Raw genomic sequence first — 24,958 nt, 5'->3', positions numbered from 1 at the left:
TGTCCGCGCTCTCCCCCCAGGCCCCTCAGGACAGAGTCCTCTGCTGAAAGCCCTCAGTGGCAATTACTCGGCTCCCCTGGTCGTCACCAGCTCAAGCAACTCTGTGTACCTGCGCTGGTCGTCAGACCACGCCTACAATCGGAAGGGCTTTAAGATTCGGTACTCAGGTGAGTAGAACATGAGGACTTGTGAGAAGGGCTGCAGCCCCTGAGCCCCTTAAGTTTCCCACCCAAAACACCCCAGTAAGCCATGGGCATCTCCTTATCCATGGCGGAGCTCCTCCGCAGGCCTAGGGGCTGACAGCCTCTCTCCTCCCCTAAGCCTCTCTCACTTACAACTGCACAGTGAGTCTCTCTCACCTATGGCTGCACAGTGTCCTTGATGTTTTCCCTCCTCCCCTTTTCTGTACTTCTCCCCACGTTCAACCTCTTCCCTCTTTCTGCTCATACTGCCTGTCTGTGTCTTTTGGATAAGTTAATTATACATGATCTTATAATGCCAGTATGAGGTTTTATCCCTAACACTGTTGCAATGTTAATAAAAGTTCCCTAAAACCCTAAGACATAGGTCTCCAACTGACCAGTATTAGACAGGCTGCAAAAGATAGGTGGTATTTTGAGTCCAGGAGCCTCTTTCCTGCTCTGCAAGCCATATCTCATACGCAGAGTGAGATCAAGGGCCACGCTAGCCAGACGGATGACTGGCCAACAGTCTACAAGGGGCACAAAAATATCCTTGGAAAGGTAATGAGATGGAGAAAAATCAAAGTTATCTGAACTCCCATCATGGGGTTTACTGTCTGTCATTGGAAAGAAAATCTGAAAAGCTGCTTGCTGCCCATTTTGAAGGGCAGTGGGTCCACTGAACTGCTGGCTGGGCTCTGGGAGCTCAGAGACAGACTGTGAATTGCTTTAAGACCGTGACAAATCCCCCCAGGCGTCGGTCCCCCTTCAGCAGGCTGCCCCCGGCTGCATTTGGCCTACATTCCAAACAAATGTTGGACAAACCTTGAAAGCCTATCGATTAGATGGGCTGTCAGATGGCAGCCCGAGTCACCACCTGTCTCAGTCCGTCCCTTCTCACAGCCTGCCAACTTAGAAGGCCAGCCCAAACTTAGCGGGCCATTTGAAATCTTAAGAAGCTCTTAGGTGTGCTTCAGCGGGGCGCCAACCAGAGGAAGCTGCGGGGAGCCTGGGAGGAGAAGTACCTAAGCTATCTCAGAATCCATTTCCTCTGCAAAGTGGATCCCACATCCCTTTCCTCCACACGCACAAGAGAGATGGTGGCTTCATGACCCCCAGGGTCGGTGATCAGCTCTGTCACCAACTGGCTGGATGATTATTAAACAAGTCACTCAGCCTCTTCAGGTCAGGTCTCCATTTCCTCATGATGAAAAAGAAACTTTAAGCTACCTGTCAGGGAGATTCCAGCTAAGTTTCTAACACAAAAAAGACATAAGGCATTTTAGTAGCATTTCTGTCTGCTAGTTGCTAAACCCTGAACTAAAAGCCATGAAGGGGTTGCCCTTTCCTTGATGCTTTTAAAGATTAATCACATGTTGGTGGGTAATGAGTCAGCTATAATTACAGTCCATATGCTATGTAGAAAGTGAATTAATTACAGGATGAGACAGTGAGTCCTTAATGAAAATACAGTGGAGCCGTGTAATTGGCACAGGCATCTAGCCTTGTGATGGAGTAGATTTTGTAACTGAGATGCTTGTTCTTGACTGAGGTAGACATGTAGCTCAAGGCACAGGCGGCAAGGCAGGAGCAAGGAAGCGCGTCCGGCTTGGAAGGGAGGTGTTTAAAACTCAGTTTCACCAGCAGAGGGATGTGATCACGTAAGAGGCCAGAGGACCGCACTGTGGGAAGGATGCACAAAGGGTCCTGCATCCTCATCCTACCTTATCCAGTGTCTACCTGGGAGCCCCGGCCAGGGACTCTTAGAGCAAGTGAACAGGCTCGCTGTCTGTGTTCCTTTGGTCATCCTTCCTTCCCGGACTCACAGCACTTCCCCTGAGGATCCCTGGGGGAGGTTTTCGTTAAAGGTTCTCTGAGGCTGGGGTTTTCATCGGTTCTCTTCACTGCTATATTCCCAGCACTTAGAACAGTCCCTGGGATAGAATAGACGCTCGATATCTGTTTGTTGAATCAATGAATGAATGAATGAAATAAGCTGAAGGCATATGTTGAGGGGGAATGAGGACTGTGGATTTTCTGTCCTGGTTTGTCATAGTCACCTTCGCCCTGCTGCCACCACGCTACACAACAGAAAGCAGGACAGGGACCAAAGTTTACTGAGCACTGAGTGCCCTGCGCTGGGGCTGGTGGCTTTACAGGCACGACCTCACTTAATTGTCCCAAAACCTGTAAGGGAGGTATTGCCGATCCCAACGGACAGGAGAGAGAAAAGGAGCTGAAAGCACCTCGGCGATTTGTTCCAGGTCACAGGCCTGTGGACAGGTCAGAGGTGGGACCCGAGTGCAGCCCTGGCTCCAGGGTCCTCAGCCCTGCGGTCACACCCTTCTGGGACCAGCCCCGCTGGGTTCTATTTCCTGTGTCTCACTGGGAGCCGGTGGGAGTCGAGAGCCTGAACCAGTGCTGCCCCCAGGCTGCAAAGGGGACCCAGTGCTTCATGTGGCTGTTTTTCCTTGTCTTCTCTTCCCTTTCCTTCCCTTCTCTTCCCTTCCTTCTCTTTTCTTCTCCTCTCTCCTTTTCTTTTCTTTTCCCTGGCTTCCCTAAACTGATTGGCTGTTTTTCAGTATCGACTACTCAAACCTTCCTAAATGGCAGTGGTGAAGACAAGGAGAGGGGTTGGGGGAGAAGCCAGGGGACGGGCCTGCATGAAGGGCCATCTCTGCCTTCCCGCTGGGCATCGTCCCCTGACCTTCATCTTGTGTCCAGCTCCCTACTGCAGCCTGCCCAGGGCCCCGCTCCATGGCTTCCTTCTGGGCCAGACCAGCACCCAGCCCGGAGGCTCCGTCCACTTTAGCTGCAACGCTGGCTACCGCCTGGTGGGACACAGCATGGCCATTTGTACCCGGCACCACCAGGGCTACTACCTGTGGAGCGAGTCCATTCCTCTCTGTCAAGGTGAGAAGCAGGAGGGAAGGAGGTGACAGGTGGCTCTGCTCCTACTCACAACTTGGGCTTCTCCCAGGACCGATCACTGCCAAGTGCGGATTTCCTCATTGGTAATGGATTCATTCCTTCAGTGGATGTATGTCACGGAGCCATAATATCTGGAGCCCTGGGGATGGACATACATGTAAAACACAGCCTCGGTGTTCCAGAGCAATGAGGGGGATGGATACATAGCCGCAGAAATGCAAAATGACAGAGGAAGGAGGTGCTGTATCAGGAGCACAGCGTTGAGAGAGCCCACGGAGGGTACCCACCTGCTCCTGGGCAGCTAGGAGGCCAGAAAAGGGGATGCCTGGGCTCGGGCTTATAGAGCAAGGGGGACGGTGGCGGGGGGGGGGGGGGGGGGGGGAGGTGCCAAGGAAGACATTCTAGGCAACAGCACGATCATTTGCAAAACCACAGACTCCCAGAGAGATCACAAAGATGCAAAGCAGCTTGGGCTGGCTGAAGCACCAACTCAGGTCGGAGGAGGTGAGGGGCAGAGGGCAGCAGGGTGGGCAGCCACTACCCCCTCCTCAGATATATACCAGTTTGCATGGTATATATACCTTTGATCATTTATGGGGTTTTTTTTTCCTTAAAGTAATGCACATTCAGACTAGAAATCTGAAGGAAAAAAGCTATAGATAATGCAAAAGGAAAAAGCAAAAATGATCTATAATCCCATCAGTTGAGATCACCACTGTTAACATGTCAACACATTTCCTGCGGTCTTCTATATGTTGTTTACAAAAATGGCATTGTCAGTGTCTTCATGTTTTGTGAACATCTATCACGTAGTTAAATACACTTTCTCATCAGTATTTTTAATGGTTGCATAGCATCATAGAAAAACTGTTATTTATTCCAGGATCCTGGTCATTTGGATTTTTGTATTTTTGCTACCGTAAACAATGCTTCTATTAAAATTATACTTCCATCTTGGTAAGCATCCATATTTATTTCCTTAAAATAAATTCCCAGAAATGAGATTGTCGAATCAAACCCCCCCCCAAAATCTACAACTTTTGATACTCATTGCTCTCCAGAAAGTTTGCCTTCACCTATATTTCCACCAACAGCAAGTGAAAGTTGTCTTCTCTCCCACATTCTCAACATATACAACGTTAAAAAGAAGAAAGAAAGAAAAAATTTTTACCAATTATATAGACAAAAACAGGAAATCACTTGATGTGATGTTCTTGCGTTTTGGTTCCCAGCACAGTGGTGTACTTTTTAATGACATCTGTTATCTCTGACCCTCATGACCTTCTCTGGCCTGTGCCCAAGTTTTCTCAAAGAACAGAAACAATGCGTCGTTAATATTCTGTCTGATGCTCTAAGCAAAGATCACAGAGAACTGACAAATGGCAAATGTCGTTTGGCTTTAGTTTCCATTTCTCTAATGGTATCAACACAGACAAGTCTTTTTTCCAAAACTCCAGTTGGAACCAGCCAGGCCTCTCATTTCTCTCTTTTGTCACTTCCCAAAACCAAGCCCCTCTAGGCTTCGTCCACTCAGCCCCATGCTTCTCTGCTGCGTCTCCTCCCCGCCCCGCGCTCCCCTCCGGTGTGCCCCTTCTCAGCCATCCCGTCCCTGCTCTCTGGAATCCTGGTGCCATGCGGACAAGCGTGCGCCCTCGGCCACCACCCAGAAGGTGCTCTTCACTTCTGCCTCCACGGAGACTGTGGCTGTGAGAACACAGATGCCGTGGCCCTTTGAAGGGAGGGTGCTCTCACCACCCATCCTCTCCCTCAGAGACTTCACTCCACCACAAGCTTTGTGACTCTGTCCCCTCCTCTCCTACCTCCAGGAGGTGTCCCTCTTACCTCTGGCTTGTGGGGACTGCGTTTTGGCCTGGAGATCACAAGACAGCCTTTTAGTCTCTCAGGCTGAAACGTTATCTTCTGTCCTCTTGGTTATTCATGAGAGAAGGGCCAGGCCAGGGATGCTGAGAAGTGCTGCCCTCGGCCCCTTTCAGTCTGAAGACTGTCTCTTCGGCTCTGGGGAACTTTCATCTCTGATAATTCCATCCTCTCCACTTTCCTGTTCTCTCTTTCTGGACCCCTGACGTGTTGACTGTTGGACGTCCTGGATTGATCCCCTGTGTTTTTGGTCCTTTTCTTTCATTTTTCAGTCTCTGTCTTTTTGGTCTGTATTCTGGGAAATTTCTTTTAATCTCTGCCCCTTCACCCCTTCTATTTAATGCTTCTTTTGGTGATCATATTTTTAACTTAAAGGAGCCCCTCCTTGTTCATTTTTTTGTTGTTCTTTTTCAAAGCACTCTGTTCGCATTTTATATATTAATGTCACCTTGACTTTCTCAAGATAGTACCAATCAGATGTTTAACCATTATATATCTTCTATTACCAAAGCTAAGTCTGTTTCCTAGGAGAGACTTTTTTTCCCCCTGTTTTTAATCTTATCTTTGTTCATCTCTTCCTGCTGCTGGTTTTCTTCACGTGCATAGTGATTTTTGACGATTCATATTTTTAAGTAAAGGCTAGGTTGTTTTTCCCAGGTAACAGATGTGGATTACCTTTGTTGTTAGTATCCGCAGATATTGTTACCTACTGGGTTTCTCCCATGAATAAGAAGTTGAGATACAACATTGTAAACTGACTATATTATAAAAAAAAAAAAAAAGAAGTTGAGTTGAGTATGTGGTAGAGATAAGCAGACAGAGGAGCAGCCTTTAGGCAGAGAGCCCTTAAATCCTTGCATTAAGAGTCTTGCTAGCTAATTTATTTTTTAATTTTTTTATTGAAGTATAGTCAGTCACAATGTGTCAGTCTCTGGTGTACAGCACAATGTCCCAGTTATGCATATACATACATATTGGTTTTCTTTTTTTTTCCATTAAAGGTTATTACAAGATATTGAACATAGTTCCCTATGCTATACAAAAGAAACTTTTTTTTAATCTATTTTTATATATAATGGCTAACATTTACTAGCTAATTTAAAATGTCATATTAGTTTCTGGTGTACAGCATGGATGGACTTGGAAGGCATTATGCTAAGTGAAATAAGCCAGACAGAGAAAGACAAATACTGTAAGATACCACTTACATGTGGAGTCTAAAAAAATACACTGTAAACTGACTATACTTCAATAAAATTTTTAAAAATTAAAAAATTTAAAAAGTACAACAAACTAGTGAATATAACAGAAAAGAAACAGACTCACAGATGTAGAGAAGGAACTAGTGGTTACCAGTGGGGAGAGGGAAGGAGGAGGGGCAAGAGGGAGGTGGAGGATTGAGAGGTACAAACTATCAGGTATAAAATAAGCTACAGGATGTGCTGTACAACATGGGGAATACAGCCAGTATTTTATAATAATTGAGTATAACCTTTAAAACTTTCTGAATCACTATATTGTATACCTATAACATATAATGTGGTACATCAACTGCACTTCAGTTTAAAAAATAGGATATTGTAAAATTAATACATAAATAAATAAAAAGCGGTTTTAAAAAAAGGGGGCTTTACTCTGGGATGCCTACTCCTACTCAGCATCCCTAATTCTCTCAAGGAAGTTCTTTTCTTTACTTTTCTTTTTTCTTTTCTTTTCTTCTCTTCTCTTCTCTTCTCTTCTCTTTTCTTTTCTTTTCTTTCCTTTTTTCTTTCTTTTCCTTAAGTGGGAAAGAAAACCCTCTCTCTTTAGTTGGGAGAACGGCTGCCTGGATGTCTCTCCACTGTATCTGTAGGAAAGGATGGGGGACTGGTCTCAGCCGGTAGCTCCCTCCCATTTGTTTTGTGCTACAGCTTCTTGACTTCATTTAATCGGTCAACACATTTCATCTGCATTTCACCCTCCAAAGTTTTTTTCCACCTCCTCTGCTGATGGTCTTCCCATTTCCTTTTTTGTTATAAGGCCTCTCCTTGTTATTAGTCTTTACTATAATTTTATTAGGGCCTCAGGGGAGAAAAAAAGATTAAAATGTGTTCTCAGGACACCATCTTGAAGCAGACGTGCTCATGACGTTTTTTTTCTCCACTAGCTCTTTCCTGTGGGCTTCCCGAGGCCCCCAAGAATGGAATGGTGTTTGGGAAAGAGTACACAGTGGGGACCAAGGCCGTGTACAGCTGCAGCGAAGGCTACCACCTCCAGGCAGGTGCCGAGGCCACAGCGGAGTGTCTGGAGACAGGCCTGTGGAGCAACAGCAACATCCCCCCGCAGTGTGTCCGTGAGTCCTGGAGTAGTGGTGGCAGGTGTGGCGAGGGGCTGGGTAAGCAGCTGAAAATCGTCCTGGCAAAGGAGTGAGCTAAAAACTCAGTGATGGGGGAAAGCATTCACACAGAGGTCGGGGACTCGGGGCTGAGACGGGTAGGTAGTGCCATCTGCCAACCTGGGTTCCCATTTGTATTGGCTCTCAAAGCATTGAGAGACCACTGTTCCCTGAGATGTTTCCATAAACCAGTCACAGAACTTAGGAATAACTGGTCCACTTCCTTTAAATGGAAGAACTATCAGAAAGTTTGCATGAGTGTCCTTTGACCACAAAACTCTGAAATGACAGATACACAGTTCAGCTTAAGGCCAGAGTCACAAACTGGATGCCTCATGGGCCATAGCCTGTCCAAAGATACAGGGGTTTGTGTCTTTCTTTTGTTTTGTGTTGGTCCTTTGGCCTATGCAAATTTTTTTAATTTCTTCCCAACGTTTTTTTAAATGTATTTGCTTTATTTGATTTTCAATTCTTTGTTGTTGTTGTTGTTTTTAATGGAGGTACTGGGGACTGAACCCAGGACCTCATGCATGCTAAGCATGTGCTCTACCACTGAGCAATACCTACCTACCCCCAACATTTTTAAATCAGGAAATTTTACATAAAAATTTATCTTTCTAGCTTCTCTTGAAAAAGGCAGACCTGACCAATTGGAATTTGCAGTCTTAACATCCATCAGTCAACACTGACTGAGTGCCACCTCCCTTTTTCTTTTTCTTTTTTTTTTTTTTCTTTACTTTTCTATTTTTTTTTTAGCAGATCTGCCCACCCCAGTTTGCCGCATTCCCCACCCAGCTCACATCCTGGGGACTGAAGACTCTGGATTCATCATCACTGCACTACGGTCTCCCAGTCCCCAGCTCCAGACTCTTGCCTGTGTCTTCCATAACTAATTAACTCATCCTCCTGTCTGCTTCTTCGTCTCTCCCCAGCGGTGTCCTGTCCCGATGTCAGCAGCCTTAGTGTGGAGCACGGCCGATGGAGGCTCATCTTTGAGATGCAGTACCAGTTCCAGGCCCAGCTGATGCTCATCTGTGACCCCGGCTACTACTACACCGGCCAGAGGGTCATCCGCTGCCAGGCCAACGGCAAATGGAGCCTCGGCAACTCTCTGCCCACCTGCCAAAGTAAGGCCAGGAGGGGAGGGTGGGCAGGTTTAGCACTGTGCCTCCAACCTGAACCGTCTCATACATGGGCTGGACTGGGGACAGGGAGAAGAGGGATATAAGCAGGGATTGCAGTGAACCTCTTTTTGAACACTCACCTAGAATCAGGAGCTGGAGAGAGGCCTCCTCCTTTAAGGAAGTACTTCTTAGCATCTTGTCAACTTATTAAAAAGTTGCCCTTGTCCAGGTGAGCATCCACTAATTCACTTATTCAACATTCATAGAAGGTATTGTAGAGATATGAAGATAAGAAGTTGTGGTTCCTGCCCACAAGAAGCTTGCAGTCTCCTAGACAGGCAGACAATAAAGAAGCAAGGATGATGAAATGTGATGAGTAAGACCTATAATGGGAGTATGTGTAGGAGGGATGAGTGTGGCACAAGGGACAGGCCACCTAAAGCCACCTGCCTCTCCTCCATTGTGAATTGTTTGTCCTTGGTTCTTTAAGATAGTTTCAAAGGTGAAGGTCCCTGGAGGCAACTATGAGATGGAGGTTTGTTAGGAAGTGCTCTTGGGATCACCACGGTGGGGGGGAAGGAAAGAGCAGGGGAGGGGAGAGGTGCGGAGAGGAGAGGAATAGAGAGGAGGGGAGGGAGGGAAGTAGGACTGGGAAGATAGGGAAGGTGGTCTCTGATGCAGTATCAGAGAAGGCCTCAGCTGATAAAGAGCTCTGAATCTGGGTGGCCCTTCAGAATTATCTCAGCTTGGAACAGGGGGCCTTTATATGTCCACACTGACCAAACACTGGGTGCAGGCTGCCCCAGGAAGAGAGCGCGACCTTGGGTAAGAGGACTTCTTAACCAATGCAATTTGAAAAGGGCTCACAGCTGAGGGTTGTCTGCCAGCAGGTGGGGAAAGAAATCCTTCAGTCCTAAAGGGGGATCTGAGTGGCTCATGGCAGCAGCCACCAATAGGGATGTACTGATGACACTGACTCAGGCAATGAGAATGTGGTAGAGGAAAGTAAGTGTTTGTGAAGGGACAGAAGGCGATCACTTGTCAGTGAGCAGGGGGACGTTTGAGCTTGAGTGGGAGAAGAAGTGGTGTGTTCCCAACGTCTATGACCCAAGACACTGTTGTCTGTTCATCCAAGTGCAGACTCCGCAGCATAACCGAGTAGAAGTCAGGAGCGTGTAACAGCTCATTACGATGATAACAGTCTTGGCCGTTGGCCTCACCTCAGTCTACCAGCCACCATCTGCAGTGCTCTGTGGGGAACAGTGTGAGGCTGCTGCTGGGCTCAGTACAGGGGACAGGGAAATTGACCTGCAGCATCTGCCTTGGAAGGCAAGGAGCATCCACAGAATTGCCATCTCTCTGATGCAGTGGTTGCCAACCAGGGTGCACATCTGAACCACCTGAATATTTTTTGATACACATGCTTGAATCATATCTTCAGAGATTGTCAATCATGGGTCCAGAGTGCAGCCTGGATGTTTTAAAAGCTCCTCGGGTGCTTCTGGTGACATCTCCAGTTGAGAACCACTGGCCCAGTGTAACAGCACAACGGTCACTGTCTCGACCCATATTCTGGTCATGTGTAAACAGATCTTATTTTTGTCGTTATTCTTGCTAATCAGAAGCAACACGTGTCCCTTCTTTCGGGGCTGCCTTCCTGAGCATTTTGTGATCTTTGTAGTCATCTCCTGCGGAGAGCTCCCCATCCCACCCAACGGGCACCGCATTGGAACACTGTCCGTCTACGGGGCAACGGCCATCTTCTCCTGCAATTCCGGTTACACGCTGGTGGGCTCCAGGGTGCGCGAGTGCATGGCCAATGGGCTCTGGAGTGGCTCCGAAGTCCGCTGCCTTGGTAAGTGACCTCCCCGGGCCTATCCCGTCCATTTTCCCCTCCTCAGGACAGGTTAGATCTTTCCAAAGCTGGATCCCAATCTTTGAACAGTGCTATTTTGCCTACTACCATAAAATGCTTAATCCGGACACTAGCTATGGGGCGTCTACCGTGACTAAACCCCTGAACCAGCTTCCCTACGAACACCCAAAAGAATGAAAAGGACTTCAGGTCTGATGAGACAAACCTTTGAGGGGTTCTCATTCTGATCAAAAAGACACCCCCTTTTAATTGGTCCTTGTATGATGGGGAAGCCCCCATCTCAACCTCCAGGGAAATTTACAGAGACATAGTCCTGCAACACACCTAAAATACCATTTTTATTATATATTAGCAAATGTTACATACATATGTATTTTATAAATATATAGTATTACATGTACTGTATTACTTATTATAATATATACATTTTTATCATTATCTTGTTTTATGACAAAAATATGTCGGTGTATGACAAGAGCATAAAAACCAACCTGGCTTACAGAGGACAAAGTTGAGGGGAGGGTATAGGTCAGTGAGGGAGTACATGTTTAGCATGCTTGAAGTCCTGGGTTCAATCCCCAGTACCTCCATTAATAAATAAATAAAAATAAACCTACTTACCTCCTCCTGCTCCAAAAAAAAATTTTTTTTAAGTTATCATTTCCTCCATGGTTAATCTATTCCTTGCCTAAACCTTAGACTCTAAAGTTCTGTCTTCTCTCAATCCTTTCTTGGACCCCTCAAGTCCAAAGGAGGGTCCCAGCTACACAGACCCAATAGCATGGATTGGATAATCTGTTTCAGAGTGAAAAAAACTTCCCTCCCACTGTCTCAGGCCTCTGTTAGAGATGCAGCTATGAGTTATTTCTACACAGAGCCAAAAATGCTAATGGAAACAGTAGGAATACATTCTACCCAAACACTGTTTAACAAAAATAACTCACCTAGGTTTACGTTGTCTGTGTTCCTTGCCATTCAAGGACAAGGAAGGGTGAATTTAGCCAAGCCACCTGTTCGTACATGGCTATTTTCAGCACAACCAGGTTTGACTGCCTTAATGTAGACCACAGTGCTCCCCATGCAGTAGATGCTCCAGAAATCCTGGATGATGAGAAAAAGAGAGGGATGATTCCAGAGGCAGGGCGGTAACAGTGATCATTTCTCACCTGTGTACAGACGCAGAAACTAAAGCTCAGAGATGGAGAGTCATTTGGCATGCAACCTTGGGATTTGGGTTTGCCAAGCCTTCAACACAATTTCTATCACGTCTAGGATTCCCGAAGTCACTCCTGGTTCTGCTGTCAGGGGGAGATGGGAGAAACGATGGGTGGTTGGGTAACATGGTCCTTTTCCCTACCCTCCCTGTCTGTCCTGGCCCTGATCAAGCCCCACCTCCTTTTCTAGCAGCTCCTCTCCAGTTTACTCTCTTTCCCCATGTCCCACCAAAGCCGGCCACTGCGGGACTCCTGAGCCCATCGTCAATGGGCACATCAACGGGGAGAACTACAACTACCGGGGCAGCGTGGTGTACCAGTGCAACGCTGGCTTCCGGCTCATCGGCATGTCCGTGCGCATCTGCCAGCAGGATCATCACTGGTCGGGCAAGACCCCTTTCTGTGTGCGTAAGTATGTTACCCACTCTCCCTAGTTGTGGGCTCAGGGGCCACGTGGACTTTCCCTGGTGTCGTCTCGATTTGGTTAGCTAGAGGTTTTTGCATATTTTGTTAATGTTTTTCAAAGACACAAATCCTTACATCTATTGCTTTCAGTTTTCTACATTATTAATTATTGCTTTCACCTTTATTATTTCCTTCCATGAGGTTAACTTTTTTGTTCATTTTCTTGCTTTTGGACTAGAAGTTTAATTCATTTATTTTCAGTCTTCATTTTTATTGATTATTATGGATATTAGTGTCTAAGACTGTAAAATTTCTTCTGATCACTGCTTTAATTGTATCTCACAGATTATAAAAATTTGTGTTTTATTGTTTATTAGAAATTCTGTAATTTTGGTATTAGACTTCCCTTTGCCTAAAAGTTTTTTTAATAGAAGAATGTGTGGTTTTTATTTCCAGATGGAAGGGCCTTTTTGATTTTTATTTTGCTATTCATTTCTAATTTATTGCACTGCATGTAATACTTCTACTTCATGGAATTTACTGTTGCTTCCTTGTGGCATAATATTTGATCAGTTGTTATGAATGTTCCACGTGCTTTTGAGAAGAAAGAGTATTTGGGTGTGAAGTTCTGTATATAATCATAAGATGTGCCTTATTGATTTTGTTGTTTGTGTCTTCTGTATGCTTACTTATTTTTTTTTTGTTTACGTGACCTGTTTTGTTCTGAGAGGTGTGTTTTTAAGTTTTCAATTATTAATGTTCTTCTATCTACTTTTCCATGCATTTCCCATAGTTTCTGTTACATAAAGCTAATTGCTATGTTAATTGGTACATAGATATTCATAGTTATTATGTCTGCATTGCAAATTGTGGTTTTAGCCTTTAAAAATGTCTTTTTTGTCACTTTTAATATTTTCTAGCTTGAATTGTACTGTGCCTGAATCAGGCTTACACCCCCTACTTTCATTCTTTTCCCATTTGCCTGGTGTACCTTTCACCATCCCTTTATTTTAGCCTTTCTGAATCACTTAAATTGGATGTGTCTCTTGTATACATCAGAAAGTTGGGCCTTGCCTTCTGGGCCAATTAAAAATCCTTTTCTTATACTAGGTTAGTCAGATTCATTCACATATATTGTTATGACACATGTTTGGTTTTAATTTTGTTGTGTTTAATTATTATGTGTAAAATATCATACATACAATAACTCTGTTTCTTTCTCTGTATGATATGTTTTCTTTGCTTTTTTTCACTTTGCTTTTTTTTTTTTTCCATTTCTTTCCGTATTTAGGAAAAGTTATAAACTTTTATGTTCCTTTCCTGTAGTCAGTGCAGTGACATACAAGGATCCTTCTTCAGTATATTCACATTGAAGATGGACTTTCTCTTTCCAGCAGTGACTTTAAATTGATATTCCCCTGCTCCTCTCTTCTTCTTTCCAAACAGAATTGCTCTCCGCAAAGGCTTGCAGCAGAAGCATGAGAGAAGCATGAGTTCTGCCTGGGTTTAGTGTTTCTTTTTCTACTTACACATAATTTAAAGTTTATAGCATTCTCTGTCTTCTGGTTCTGCTGCAGGCCTGTGCTTTCTACAGTTTTATTTGTCTTTCTTGTTATTAGTCTACATTTTTTGGACTATTATTTTCCTCAATTGCCTGAAAGTAATCTGGAAAATTCTTCACTTTTTAAAGTTCCATAAAGTGAGCCTTGATGTAAAGTGCAGGGTTTGTTCTTAATTTGGGGGGGGGGGGTGCAGAGGTAATTAGGTTTATTTATTCATTTATTTATCTATTTAAGGGAGGTACTGGGGATTGAATCCAGGACCTCATGTATGCAAAGCACACACTCTACCACTGAGTTATACCCTCCCCTGTTCTTAATTTTTGAAGGCAGGTTTTTGCTTTTAATTCTTCTTTATTTGGCTTTTCATATATGAGATGGAGCAATGGCATCATGAGACTCACTCATGAAATCAGTCCTTAACAGCATCTTAAATATTAGGTTTACAGTAAGCAAGACCCATCTATAGTCAGTCAGCCTTCCAGATGTGTCTAAACAAAACATATTTAGTTTCCTCCAGGAAATACAAATTCAAATGCCTTCAGGAAATTGACACAGAATATGTGTGAAGAGATTTGGGCTATAAATAACAGAGAATGTTGGAGTCTGAAATTAAATGGAGAATGTCTACCTAACCTAAAGATACTTAATTTTACACCTGGTCCATAATGAAGGGCAGTGTAGTAAAGCAGTTGGGCACTGGGACCCTGGACCTAGGTTGCCTGGGTTCAGATCCCAGGTCTACCACTACATAGCATATGGCTTTATGACTTTAGGCAAGTTAGTTTATCTCACTAGGTCTGTTTCCTCATCTATGAAAAGCAGGTACCTCAGAGACCATTGTGAGGATTAAATAAATTAATACATGTGAAATGGTCAGATGCTGGCCATTGCCATTGTGATGATGCCCGTGATGATGGTAGTGGTGATGCCACTTTGTCACATCACAGAATCCAGGATCTCTTGTACCAAGCTCCATTCTCTCCTGGAGCACAGAGATTTAGGAAGTATCTGGAGGAGGAAGGCAAGAGCAAAAGAACAAATATTTATAAGTGGTTGCTCTGTGGGAGGGACTGTGTGAGGGCCACCACGTATGACTTCAAGGCTTCTGATATCAACCAGACTCAGAATTTTCCAACTGCCCTTCTCCATCCCCTCACTTGGCTCCCCTGTCCATTCCTCACACAGCTAGTTCACAATTTCACCTCTCTTCTGAAGACCCATACTCTCCAGTCCCCAGTCTAGTCCCCAGACTCCTCAGAAATTCTCCTTTCCTATGAGGATAATGATGGTACCTACCTCATGGGGTTGTGAGGATTAAGAAATAATTCGTATACACTCCAATGCTTATTAGCCAATTATATAATCTCACTTTCTACTTTGCAGAGACACTAGAAGCCATCAGACAGTAACTCCTTCCACTTCCTGCTTCCCCACCCACACGTCTGTCCTTGGCTGCCTTCCTCCCTTCCCTCCCACCTAGGAGAAGAGTCTCTCTCCAGACCCAAGGCTAATCCCTCCATGAGTCTCTGGGCCGCCTTCCCTTCTGCCTTCTTAGTGAGCTTCATCTGTTTTTAATTCTCTCCTCTGTCCTGTGGACCTTCCTTTTCTATTAATTTCCTTCAGCCTGTAAGACCAAATTCAAGAAGCATTTCCTTAGCCCTAGTTAAGGTTTTGGTGTTGTGGATAAAAGCTGAACTGAATGTGCCATAGTCTCTACCCTCAGGAAATGTGGGTCTTGTGGTGCATGGCTTAAGCTACAGTTAAGAGCCCCAGCCTCACCAGGACCCCTCTTTTCTGTTCTCCTGGTATCTTCTCTCTCTCCCTTTGCACCTATATCAGCCAGGGCTCTCCAGAAAAACAGAGCTCTTGGGAACATCTGACAAGTCTGGAACTCTCCCCTTGGGTCTGTGACAGTCCTCTGCATCACTGGGGAGAGCCTGCCTCCGGAGGTGCTGTGGAGAACGTTGCTGCCCACAGTCAGCTCTGTCCCAAGAAGGGGGAGGCAGGGCCGAGCCTTCATTCTTCCCAAATTGCAGAGATGGGCGGCTCCAGGTTACCTGGGGCAAAGTAAGGCAAAGCACAGGGAAAGGGCCAGGAATTACACAAATTGAACTCCCTTCATGTGGAAGGGGTGGAGGAGGGGTCATGCTTCCTAAGAAGTTTGATTCCCACTGGTCCATCAGGGTGACCAATTCCTCTTCACAGGCTTGGTTAGAATCAACTCTGGCTCCATCCAGATTGGCCCAGGAACGTGGCTGGTTCTGGGTTATATGAGAGGTAGTAGACACCAGTGTATCTAGCAAAGAGTGGAATGGGGAGCCAAGGGGAAGGGGCAGGGGGGATGAGGCAGGACGGACTGAGAACTACAGTGCAGGCAGGCCTCATGCCCTGTGGAAGTCCTGGAGTGATATCTCTCCAGTTGTCTGAGCTGTGGACATGCCTTCAAGGATAAAGGGAAAGCTATACTACAGGCTGAATTTCACTGATGGGCTTGAGAAACCCCAGGTGAGGAGAGGCAGGATTTTGGGGGATGTGGAATATCAGGAGGGCTGACCTCTCTTCTGTTTTGGTTACAGCAATTACCTGCGGCCACCCAGGGAACCCAATCAACGGCCTCACCCAGGGCAACCAGTTCAACCTCAACGATGTGGTCAAGTTTGTGTGCAACCCTGGCTATGTGGCCGAGGGGGCTGCTCGGTCCCAGTGCCTGGCCAGCGGCCAGTGGAGCGACATGCTGCCCACCTGCCGAAGTGAGTCACCCTCCTTCTCCCACCCAGCCCCCAGTACCTCTGTCATCTGTGGTCTGTGGCCCACGAGCAAAAGCCAGTGGATTCTGTCGTGGCACCATTTTGACTCAAATGGGGAAGACTTGGGGGCAGAGAAGGGCCATAAATGGGGACTTTCTCAACCTCTAGATGCAGCCATGTCAAATTTCTTCACTGGTTATTTAAAGAAAGCAAAGGAAGTTTCAACTTTCAAAATAGAAATGGAAAACAATCTTCTGTTTACATTTCATAGAACCAATAACACATCGTTATCATATAAAGCCCCATTCTTGATGAAAGAAAAGAAACAGAAAGGTTCAAATGAAAGATAAAAAGCAGAGAGCCTAGGGGTTGGAATGAAGGGGGAGGGAAGAGGAGAAACCACAGGCTCAAGGGGAGACTCTGCACAGAGGAAACTCCAGCCCCATCTGGGCTACTTAGGAAATAGCTTCTAAAGCTCTTAGAAGGCTATTCACAGCAATGAAGGGCCGATGGAGCTGTCTGCCTCTACCCAAGAGTGGCCTGGCAGGCTCACTGATGCTAGAATGGAGAGTCAGAGCCGGCTGAATAGGACGAGCCCGGCCCTGGGCTGGAGGATCATCAGGTCTTCACAACCACTGGGCTGAGACTGCATCAGATGACGGCTCCTCCTTGCACGGTGATTGGCTGTGCAATCTGTCACAAGTCATCTGTAACTGATATTAAAGAATCCAATTTTTCAAATGATGTTTTAAAATAAGTCAAGATACATTCACAACCAACCCAAAAATAACATTCGTCTCAACATTTCAAGGTGGCATGTTGAGTGAGAGAAAGTTCTAGGGAACCAGGGAAAATTGCCCTGACCTGTGCTGTACCTTCCTTCCAGCACCTGTCCAGGCAGGGAAGGGCTGAGAACTGATGCTTCAGGGTGCTGTTATCCCATGCTCCCTTCCTCTCAAGAGCTGTGTTCTGTCCCCCCAACAATGTGCTGTCCTGCAACTTCAGCACCCCACCCCCTACCCTACCCCGCCTCCTTCCCAGGGCACTGTGCTAAAGAGATGGTCTTAGAAACAGAGGGCTGGGGTAAACTCCTTGGAAATCATGGCCTCTGGTCCTGCTCCCCACCAGCCTATCCTCCACCCTGACAGAGTCACCTGTCTAAAGTGCAAATCGGGTCAAGGCACTCCCTGTTCAGAACACCTCCCAGGACTTCCCACTGCCCTTGAGATAATAGTACTTACCTCCACTGGTCTGTGGGGACCACGAGGCCTGGCCCAGCTTCCTCTTCACCTCTTCTCCACTTCCACTGCCCCTAGCCTCACCTCTGCATTGGGTCCCGGCCACACTGAACCTCTTCCATTTCCTCGCAGGTCCCTATGCCCACAGCACCCCCAGGGCACCACACAGTTTCCTCGAATGCATTCTCCTCTATTCCCCTCTCACCCTCTCTTTGTCTGGGAGACTTTTACCCAGTCATCAAGAGCCAGCTTAAACCTTCTTGGGAGCCTTTGCTGCTCCACTCTCTGCACGGGGCTAGATGCTCTGCTTTGTGCTTCCAGAACATTCTCTGCTGCCCCTATCAGAGCACTGATCAAACAGGATAATTGCTCATTTGTCCCTTTCTCCCTAGATTAGCAGTTCCCAACTGGGGATGATTTTACCTGCTCCCCTGCCCCAACAGGGGACAGATGTTGTCATAGCTCAAGGGTTTCTATAGCCGTCAGGTGAGCAGAGGCCAGGGATGCTGTTAAACATCCTACAATGGACAGGACTGCCCCCACAGTAATTATCAGCCCTAAATGTCCATCATGCCAAAGTAGAGACCCTACTCCAGATTGTAAGTGCTGTCATATCCGTACTGCCCAGCACAAAGCTTGGCACTCAGTAGATCACAGTAAATATTATGAATGGATAAATGCTGCTTACTCATTTTGTGATGCCAACCTCTATGAGCCTCAGAGAGGCTCATCAGAAGTAAAAATAGCTCCCACCTTAAAAGCTAATCTCCCCCTGAAATACTCATAAAAGTGATTAAATCAGTTTGAAAAGAGCCCAACCCCCTTGCACAGCTTTACTGTGAGAAACACATGGAACTAGGGGTCAGCTCCAGGAAATGAGGCATTCGTGCACCCCAGGGCTTGGTAAAGACTAACAAAACACAATCTGGGCCAGTCAAGTCAGCAGTAGAGTTTGTACCAGGGAACACTGAGGAGGAAGAGGTTGACCACTCTGGGAGGAGGTGGGAAGGCTTCTGCAAGGAGATGAGGTCTAGCTGGACGTGGAAGAAGGAATCCCTTACCCAGGTGATCAGAGTGAGGGGAGAGGTAGAGCGGCCTCAGGACCAGCTCGCTCCCCCAGGCAGGATCTGCTTGGTGTAGCCTCTCTTGGCCTGGAAATTTTGCTATCCTGAGAACATGGGTTTGTGTGGCCTTCTGAATCCTCATTTTAAAGCGTGAGAAAAGCCTCACGTCTGGGTCCCTGCATCTCATTGTCCCGTTCCATTGCAGTCATCAACTGTACCGATCCTGGGCACCAAGAGAACAGCGTTCGTCAAATCCACGCCAGCGGCCCACAGAGATTCAGCTATGGCACCACCGTGTCTTACCAGTGTCACCACGGCTTCTACCTCCTGGGCACCCCAGTGCTCAGCTGCCAGGGAGACGGCACATGGGACCGCCCCCGCCCCCAGTGTCTCTGTAAGTAGATGTCATCTATTCAAAAAGATCACCTGTGCAGAACAACGGGATGGTCCCCATCCAAGAACAGTCCTCTGTGTGGTGTGTGTGTGACATCATGATGATGGTCACTCTGGCTGCTCCCTGGATGTCAGAGCTCTTCTTGGGCCCCTGTTGGGTTAGTGGCCATACCAATTCCCACGCTTTCTTCCTGGCTTCTGGCCTATTCTCTTTTCTCTCTAGTCCTGCCACCAACCTCTTCAGCCTCCAAGGTTCCCTTCCTTGCGGGTTCCTGGCTGCCTAGCAGGACATTTCTCCCATTTTACCCCCTCCTGGCTTTTCCAGAAAGACAGCACATGAACCCCTTTCTTTCAAAGGACTGAAGCAGAAATGCCTTGCTGACCCTTGAGGTAGATCAATCTGGGTTTGCATTAACATAATTTATAACCAGCTTCCTTAGGAGGATTTAATTTATTTGCATTTTTCTTCCTTTTTTGGTAGTGAAATACAATTCACTTATCATAAAATTCACTCCTTTAAAGAATATAATTCAGTTATTTTAATATATTCACGAAACTGTGCAACTGTCACCACTAATTCCAGAGCATTTCTGTCGCCCCAAGAGGAAGCCCTTTAGCAGTCATTTCCCATTCCTCACCACCACTCTATCCCCTGGTGACCATTAATCTTCTTTCTGTCTGTAGATTTGCCTCTTCTGGCCATTTCAGATAAATGGAGTTATATGTGTGACATTTTGTGTCTGCCTTCTTCCACTTAGCGTAAGGTTCTCAAAGTTTGTCCGTGTTGTAGCACATATCACTACTTCATTCCTTTTTATGGCCAGATACTACACCATTGTAGGGATTCGCCACATTTTGTTTATCCATTCGTCAGTTGATGGACATTTGGGTTGTTTTCCACTTCCTGGATTTTATGAACAATGCTGCTGTGAACACTTATGTACAAGTTTTTATGTGAACGTATGTTGTCAATTCTCTTGAATATACACCCAAGATGAAATTGCTGGATCCTGTGGTGACTCTGTGTTTAATTTTTAAGGTTAGCTGTTTTCCAAAGTGGCTGCACCTTTTTACCTTCCCACCAGCAGGGTATGAAGTTTCCAGTTTCTCCACATCCTCATGTACACTTGTTATCGTCCATCTTTTTTATTTTAGCCATTCTAACCGGTGTGAGGTAAGCATCTCACTGTGGTTTGGGTTTGTATCTCCCTAATGAATAATGATGTTGAACATCTTTTTATGTGCTTGTTGGCCATTTGTATCTCTTCTTTAGAAAAATGTCTATTCAAGTCCTTTGCCTCTTTTTAAAATTGGATTGTTTGTCTTTATAGTATTTAGTTTTAACTGTTCTTTATATATTCTGAATACTACACCTCTATCAGATACATAATTTGTGAATTTTTTCTACTAAAGATAATTCTGGGTAATGTCCTTTGATGCATGAAAGTTTTCCATTTTAATGAAGTCTGATTTACCTATCTTTTCTTTTGTTGCTTGTGCCTTGGATGGAATATTTAAGAAACCATTGCCCTACTCAATGTCACATCATAATCCAATATCATGTCATCTGTGAATAGACATAATTTTACTTCTTTCTTTCCAACCTGATGCCTTTTATTTCTTTTTCTTATTTAATTGCCCTAGCTAGAGCTTTCAGTACAGTGTTGAATAGAAGTGGCCAGACATTCTTGTCTTGTTTCTAGCCTTTGGAGAAAAGCTTTCAGTCTTTCACCATTAAGTATGATGTTAGCTGTGGGCTTTTTTGCAGATTCCCTTTATCGGATTGAGGAAGGTCTCTTCTACTCCTAGGTAATTGAACATTTTTACCACGAAAGGGTGTTCAATTTTTTCAGATGACTTTTCTGCATCTATTGAGATGATCATGTCCATTTCCCCTTGATTCTATTATTATGGTGTATTACAGTGATTGAGTTTCATATGTTGAACAATTCTTGTGTTCCTGGAACAAATCACTCTTGGTCACGGTAAAATCCATTTTAATATTTTACTGGATTTCGTTTGCTAGTATTTTGTTGAGGATTTTTGCCACTCCAGTATGTTCGTAAGGGATATTGGTCTGGGTTTTCTTTCCTTGTTACATCTTTGGCTTTTGTAATGCCGGCCTCATAGAATGAGTTGGGAATTCTCCCTCTTCCAGTTTTAGGAATAGTTTAAGAAAGACTGGTATTATTTCTTCTTTAAAATTTTGGTAGAATTCAGCAGTAAAATCATCTGGTCTTGGACTTTTCTTTGTTAAAAGCTTTTTGATTGTTGACTTATTCTATTTATTTGTTATAATTTATTCAGATATTTCATTTCTTGTTGAGTGAGTTTTGGTAGTTTGTGTGTTTCTAGTTTTTTTTTTTTTTTTTGTCATTTCACCTAGGTTATCTAATTTATTGGCTTATAACTGCTCGTGTTCATAGTATATGCCTATAATCCTTTTACTCCTGTAAACTTTGTTGGTAGTATTATGCCCCTTTTCATTCCTGATTTTAAACATTTGAATCCTCTCTCTCCCCCAGCCCCCTCTCATCTCTCTCGCTCTCTCCCCGCCCTCCACATCAGACTACTTACACATTTGTCAGTTTTGTTGATCTTTTCAAAGCACCAAGTTTTGTTTATTTTCTCTATTATTTTTCTATTTCATTTACCTCTACTCTAACTTTTTTTTATTTCCTGTCTTCTGTTTGATTTGGGTTTAGTGTGCTCTTCTTTTTCTAGTTTATTAGGGGGAGAAGGTTAGATTGTTGGTTTGACATCTTTCTTCCTTTTAACGTGGGTATGTACAGCTGTAAATTTCCCTCCGAGCACTGCTTTCACTGCATCTCATAAGTCTTGGTATGCTATGTTTTCATTTTTTTCACCTCAAAGTGTTTTCTCATGAATCTTCTGATTTATCCTTTGACCTATTGGTTATTTAGGGGAGAGTTGTTTAATTTCTATATATTTGTGAATTTTCCAAATTTCCTTCTGTTATTTATTTCTAATTTCATTGTACCACGGTTGAAGAACATACTTTGTATGATTTCAGTCTTTTTAAATTTATGGAGATTCACTTTATGGCCTAACATATGGTCTATCCTGGAGAATGTTCCATGTGTACTTCAGAAGAGTGTGTATTCTGCTGTTATTGGGTGGAGAGTCCTATAGATGATTGTTAGGTCTGGTTGGTTTATAGTGCTGTTCACTGTCTTTCCTTGTCAATCTTCTATATTCTGGTTGTTCTATCCATGATTTAAAGTAGGGTGTTGGAATCTCATACTATGCTTGTTGACTTGTCTATTTCTCCCTTCAGTTCTGTTATTTTTTTCATGCATCTGGAGGCTGTGTTGTTAGTACATATATGTTTCTAATTGTATATCTTTCTGATGGATTGATCCTTTTATCACTATAGAATGTCCTTCTCATGTCTAGTAGCGATTTTTATCTTAAAATCTATCTTGTCTGATATTAGAATAGCCATTCCAGCTCTCTTTTGGTTACTCTGTCCACAGTATATATTTTTCCATCTTTTTACTCTCAGTCCTTTTGTGTCTTTAAATCTTAAGTGTGTCTCTTGTAGACAGCTTATTTTAGATCATCTTTTTTTATCCATTTTCCTAGTATCTGCCTTTTATATGTTTAATCCACATTTAATGTAATCATTGATAAAGGAGGTTTTACATTAGCCATTTGGCTACTTGTTTTCTATGTATCTTATATCTTTTTTTGTTCCTCAATTCTTCTATTGCTGCCTTCTTTTGTTTTAAATAGATTTTTTTTTAATGTACCATTTTAATTTCTTTGTTCTTTCTCTTACTATGTGTGTTTTTTAAGTTTTAAGTAGTTACTCTGGGAATTATAGGTAACAACTTAATTTACAGCTTGGATTAATACAAATTGTCTATAAAACGTTTATTCCTATATAGGTGTATTACATCCCCTCTGCTTTGTGTTGTACTAATACACAAATTACATCTTTATAGCTGTCAACACGGATTTCTAATTACTGCTTTATGCAGTTTCTCAGATAAGATGAAAACAGTTACAAACAAAAAAATACACTTATACTAAATTTTATGGTCACCTAAGTAGTTACCTTTGCCAGTGCTCTTTATTTCTTCATGTGACTTCAAGTCCTTTCGTTTCAGCCTAAAAGATTTTCTTTAGAATTTCTTTGTAATTTAGAATTTCTTTCTAGGTTTCCTAGTGATGCATTCTTTCTGTTTTGTTTATCTGGGAATGTCTTAATTTCCTATTCATGTTTGAAGGATAGTTTTGCAGAGTATAGACTTTTTTTTTATCACTTTAATTATGTCAAATTGCTTATATATGCAAGTTCTTAAATCTACCTTCTTAATTTCTATTTTCTGTTTGTTCTACCCATTAATTTCTTTTTCTCTCCTTTCATTGTTGGAATAATTATTTTATAATTCATCTATTTCTTCTCTTCTAATGAATAAAGTATATACTCTACTTTTTAATGGGTACGTTAGAAATTACAATAGAAGCACTTAATTTATCAAAGTCTTAAATTGATCAGTGTCTTTCTCTTCATCCTATATAATAAAAGAACATTAGAACACTTTAAGTCCATTTACTTTCTTCCTGACTTTTGCGTTATTATTTTCTTACATCTTAATTTTGCCTTGTTTTTTAAATCCACAGTGTGTTGTTGTTGTTGTTGTTGTTGTTGTTGTTGTTGTTGTTATGCAGTTATAGTTCCCTTAGATTTACCCATATATTTGCTGCTTTCTTTGCTCTTCATTCCCTCTCATATCTTGACTTTCCATATGGGATCATTATCCTGTTTTGAAGGACATTTTTTAGAATTTTATTTAATGGAGATCTGCTGGTAGCAAACACTCTCAGTTTTTGTTTGTCTACAATACATTTATTTGTCTCTCATTTTTTAAAGATATTTTTGATAGGTTTGGAAATCCAAGTTGACAGTTATTTTCTTTCAGCCCCTTAAAGAAATCTTTCTAATATTTTCTGACCTCTTTTGTTGCTGTTGAAAAGCCAGCTGTCAGTCTTTCACTCCTTGGAAAAATCTTTGTGTCTTTGATGTTCTGAATTTTCCCTAGTTATTAAATGATAATTTTCCTGGATCAAAAGTCTAGGTTGGCACCTTTTCTTTTGGCAGTGTCTTCTGGCATTCATTTTTAATAAGAAGTCTTTCAGTTTAATTGTTGTACCTTTTAGGTAGTCTATTTTTTCTACCTCACTGATTTCAAGATCCTCTCTTTTGTTAGCATTCTGAATTTTCCTACATTGTATTTAGATATTTCATGTATCCTTCTTAGAATTCACTGGGCTTCCAGGATTTTTCTGACATCTGGAAAATTCTTACCTGTTACCTCTGTAAACATTGTCTCCCCCTCATTCTCCTCCTTTACTATTTCTAGATTCCAACATTAGACTTTCTTGTGCTATTCTCTGTGTCTCTGAAACTCTCACTCATATTTTCCATCTCTGATAAATTCCCCCAGATCTATTTTACCATTCAATAATTATCTTTTTAGCTAGGTGTAAGCTGAGGTTTAACTGTTTATTGAGTTCCTATTTCCAATTATTTATTTTGTGTTTGAGAAATAAATGCAATACTTGTTTTTTGTCTTTGCTGAATTATTTCCCCAGTACATTGTTCCTGTGTAAACTTGTTCTTTTCGTATCTTTAGCATATTAAATACACTTATTGTGTGTTCTATATGTGATACTTTCAAAATCATTGTCTTTCTGAGTCAAATTCTGCTATTGTCATTTCTGTTGATTCTCACTCCTGGTGACTTGTTTCTCATTATTTTATTATGTTTACATTGTGATCTTTTATTTGACTGATCTAATCTGTGGGAATCAGGAACCAGGCTCTGAGTCTGGTAGAAGCCAAAGTCTGAAAACAGGCTAGGCATAATCTCTCAAAAAAAAAAAAAAAAAAAAAGCTATTGCTCAACAGTTGCTGAAATTTTTTACTCTAGAAAGCCAGCA

At 43.4% G+C, this 24,958-nt stretch overlaps 1 protein-coding gene across 1 annotated transcript in view; it reads left to right on the top strand.

Moving 5' to 3' along the window:
• The window catches only part of CSMD2 (CUB and Sushi multiple domains 2), a 473,825-nt gene that overhangs the window by 409,035 nt on the left and 39,832 nt on the right, over window positions 1-24,958 (top strand). The window contains 8 exon segments of the mRNA XM_032495868.1: window positions 21-167; window positions 2,907-3,095; window positions 7,138-7,323; window positions 8,298-8,492; window positions 10,171-10,344; window positions 11,814-11,987; window positions 16,123-16,296; window positions 18,801-18,989. Of these exon segments, the coding sequence (XP_032351759.1) occupies window positions 21-167; window positions 2,907-3,095; window positions 7,138-7,323; window positions 8,298-8,492; window positions 10,171-10,344; window positions 11,814-11,987; window positions 16,123-16,296; window positions 18,801-18,989 (1,428 nt within the window).

Source organism: Camelus ferus, chromosome 13 (assembly GCF_009834535.1).
Source record: "Camelus ferus isolate YT-003-E chromosome 13, BCGSAC_Cfer_1.0, whole genome shotgun sequence".
NCBI lineage: Eukaryota > Metazoa > Chordata > Mammalia > Artiodactyla > Camelidae > Camelus > Camelus ferus.
Note: the sequence above shows the minus strand (reverse complement) of the source record. Positions and strands in the feature narration are given on the sequence as shown.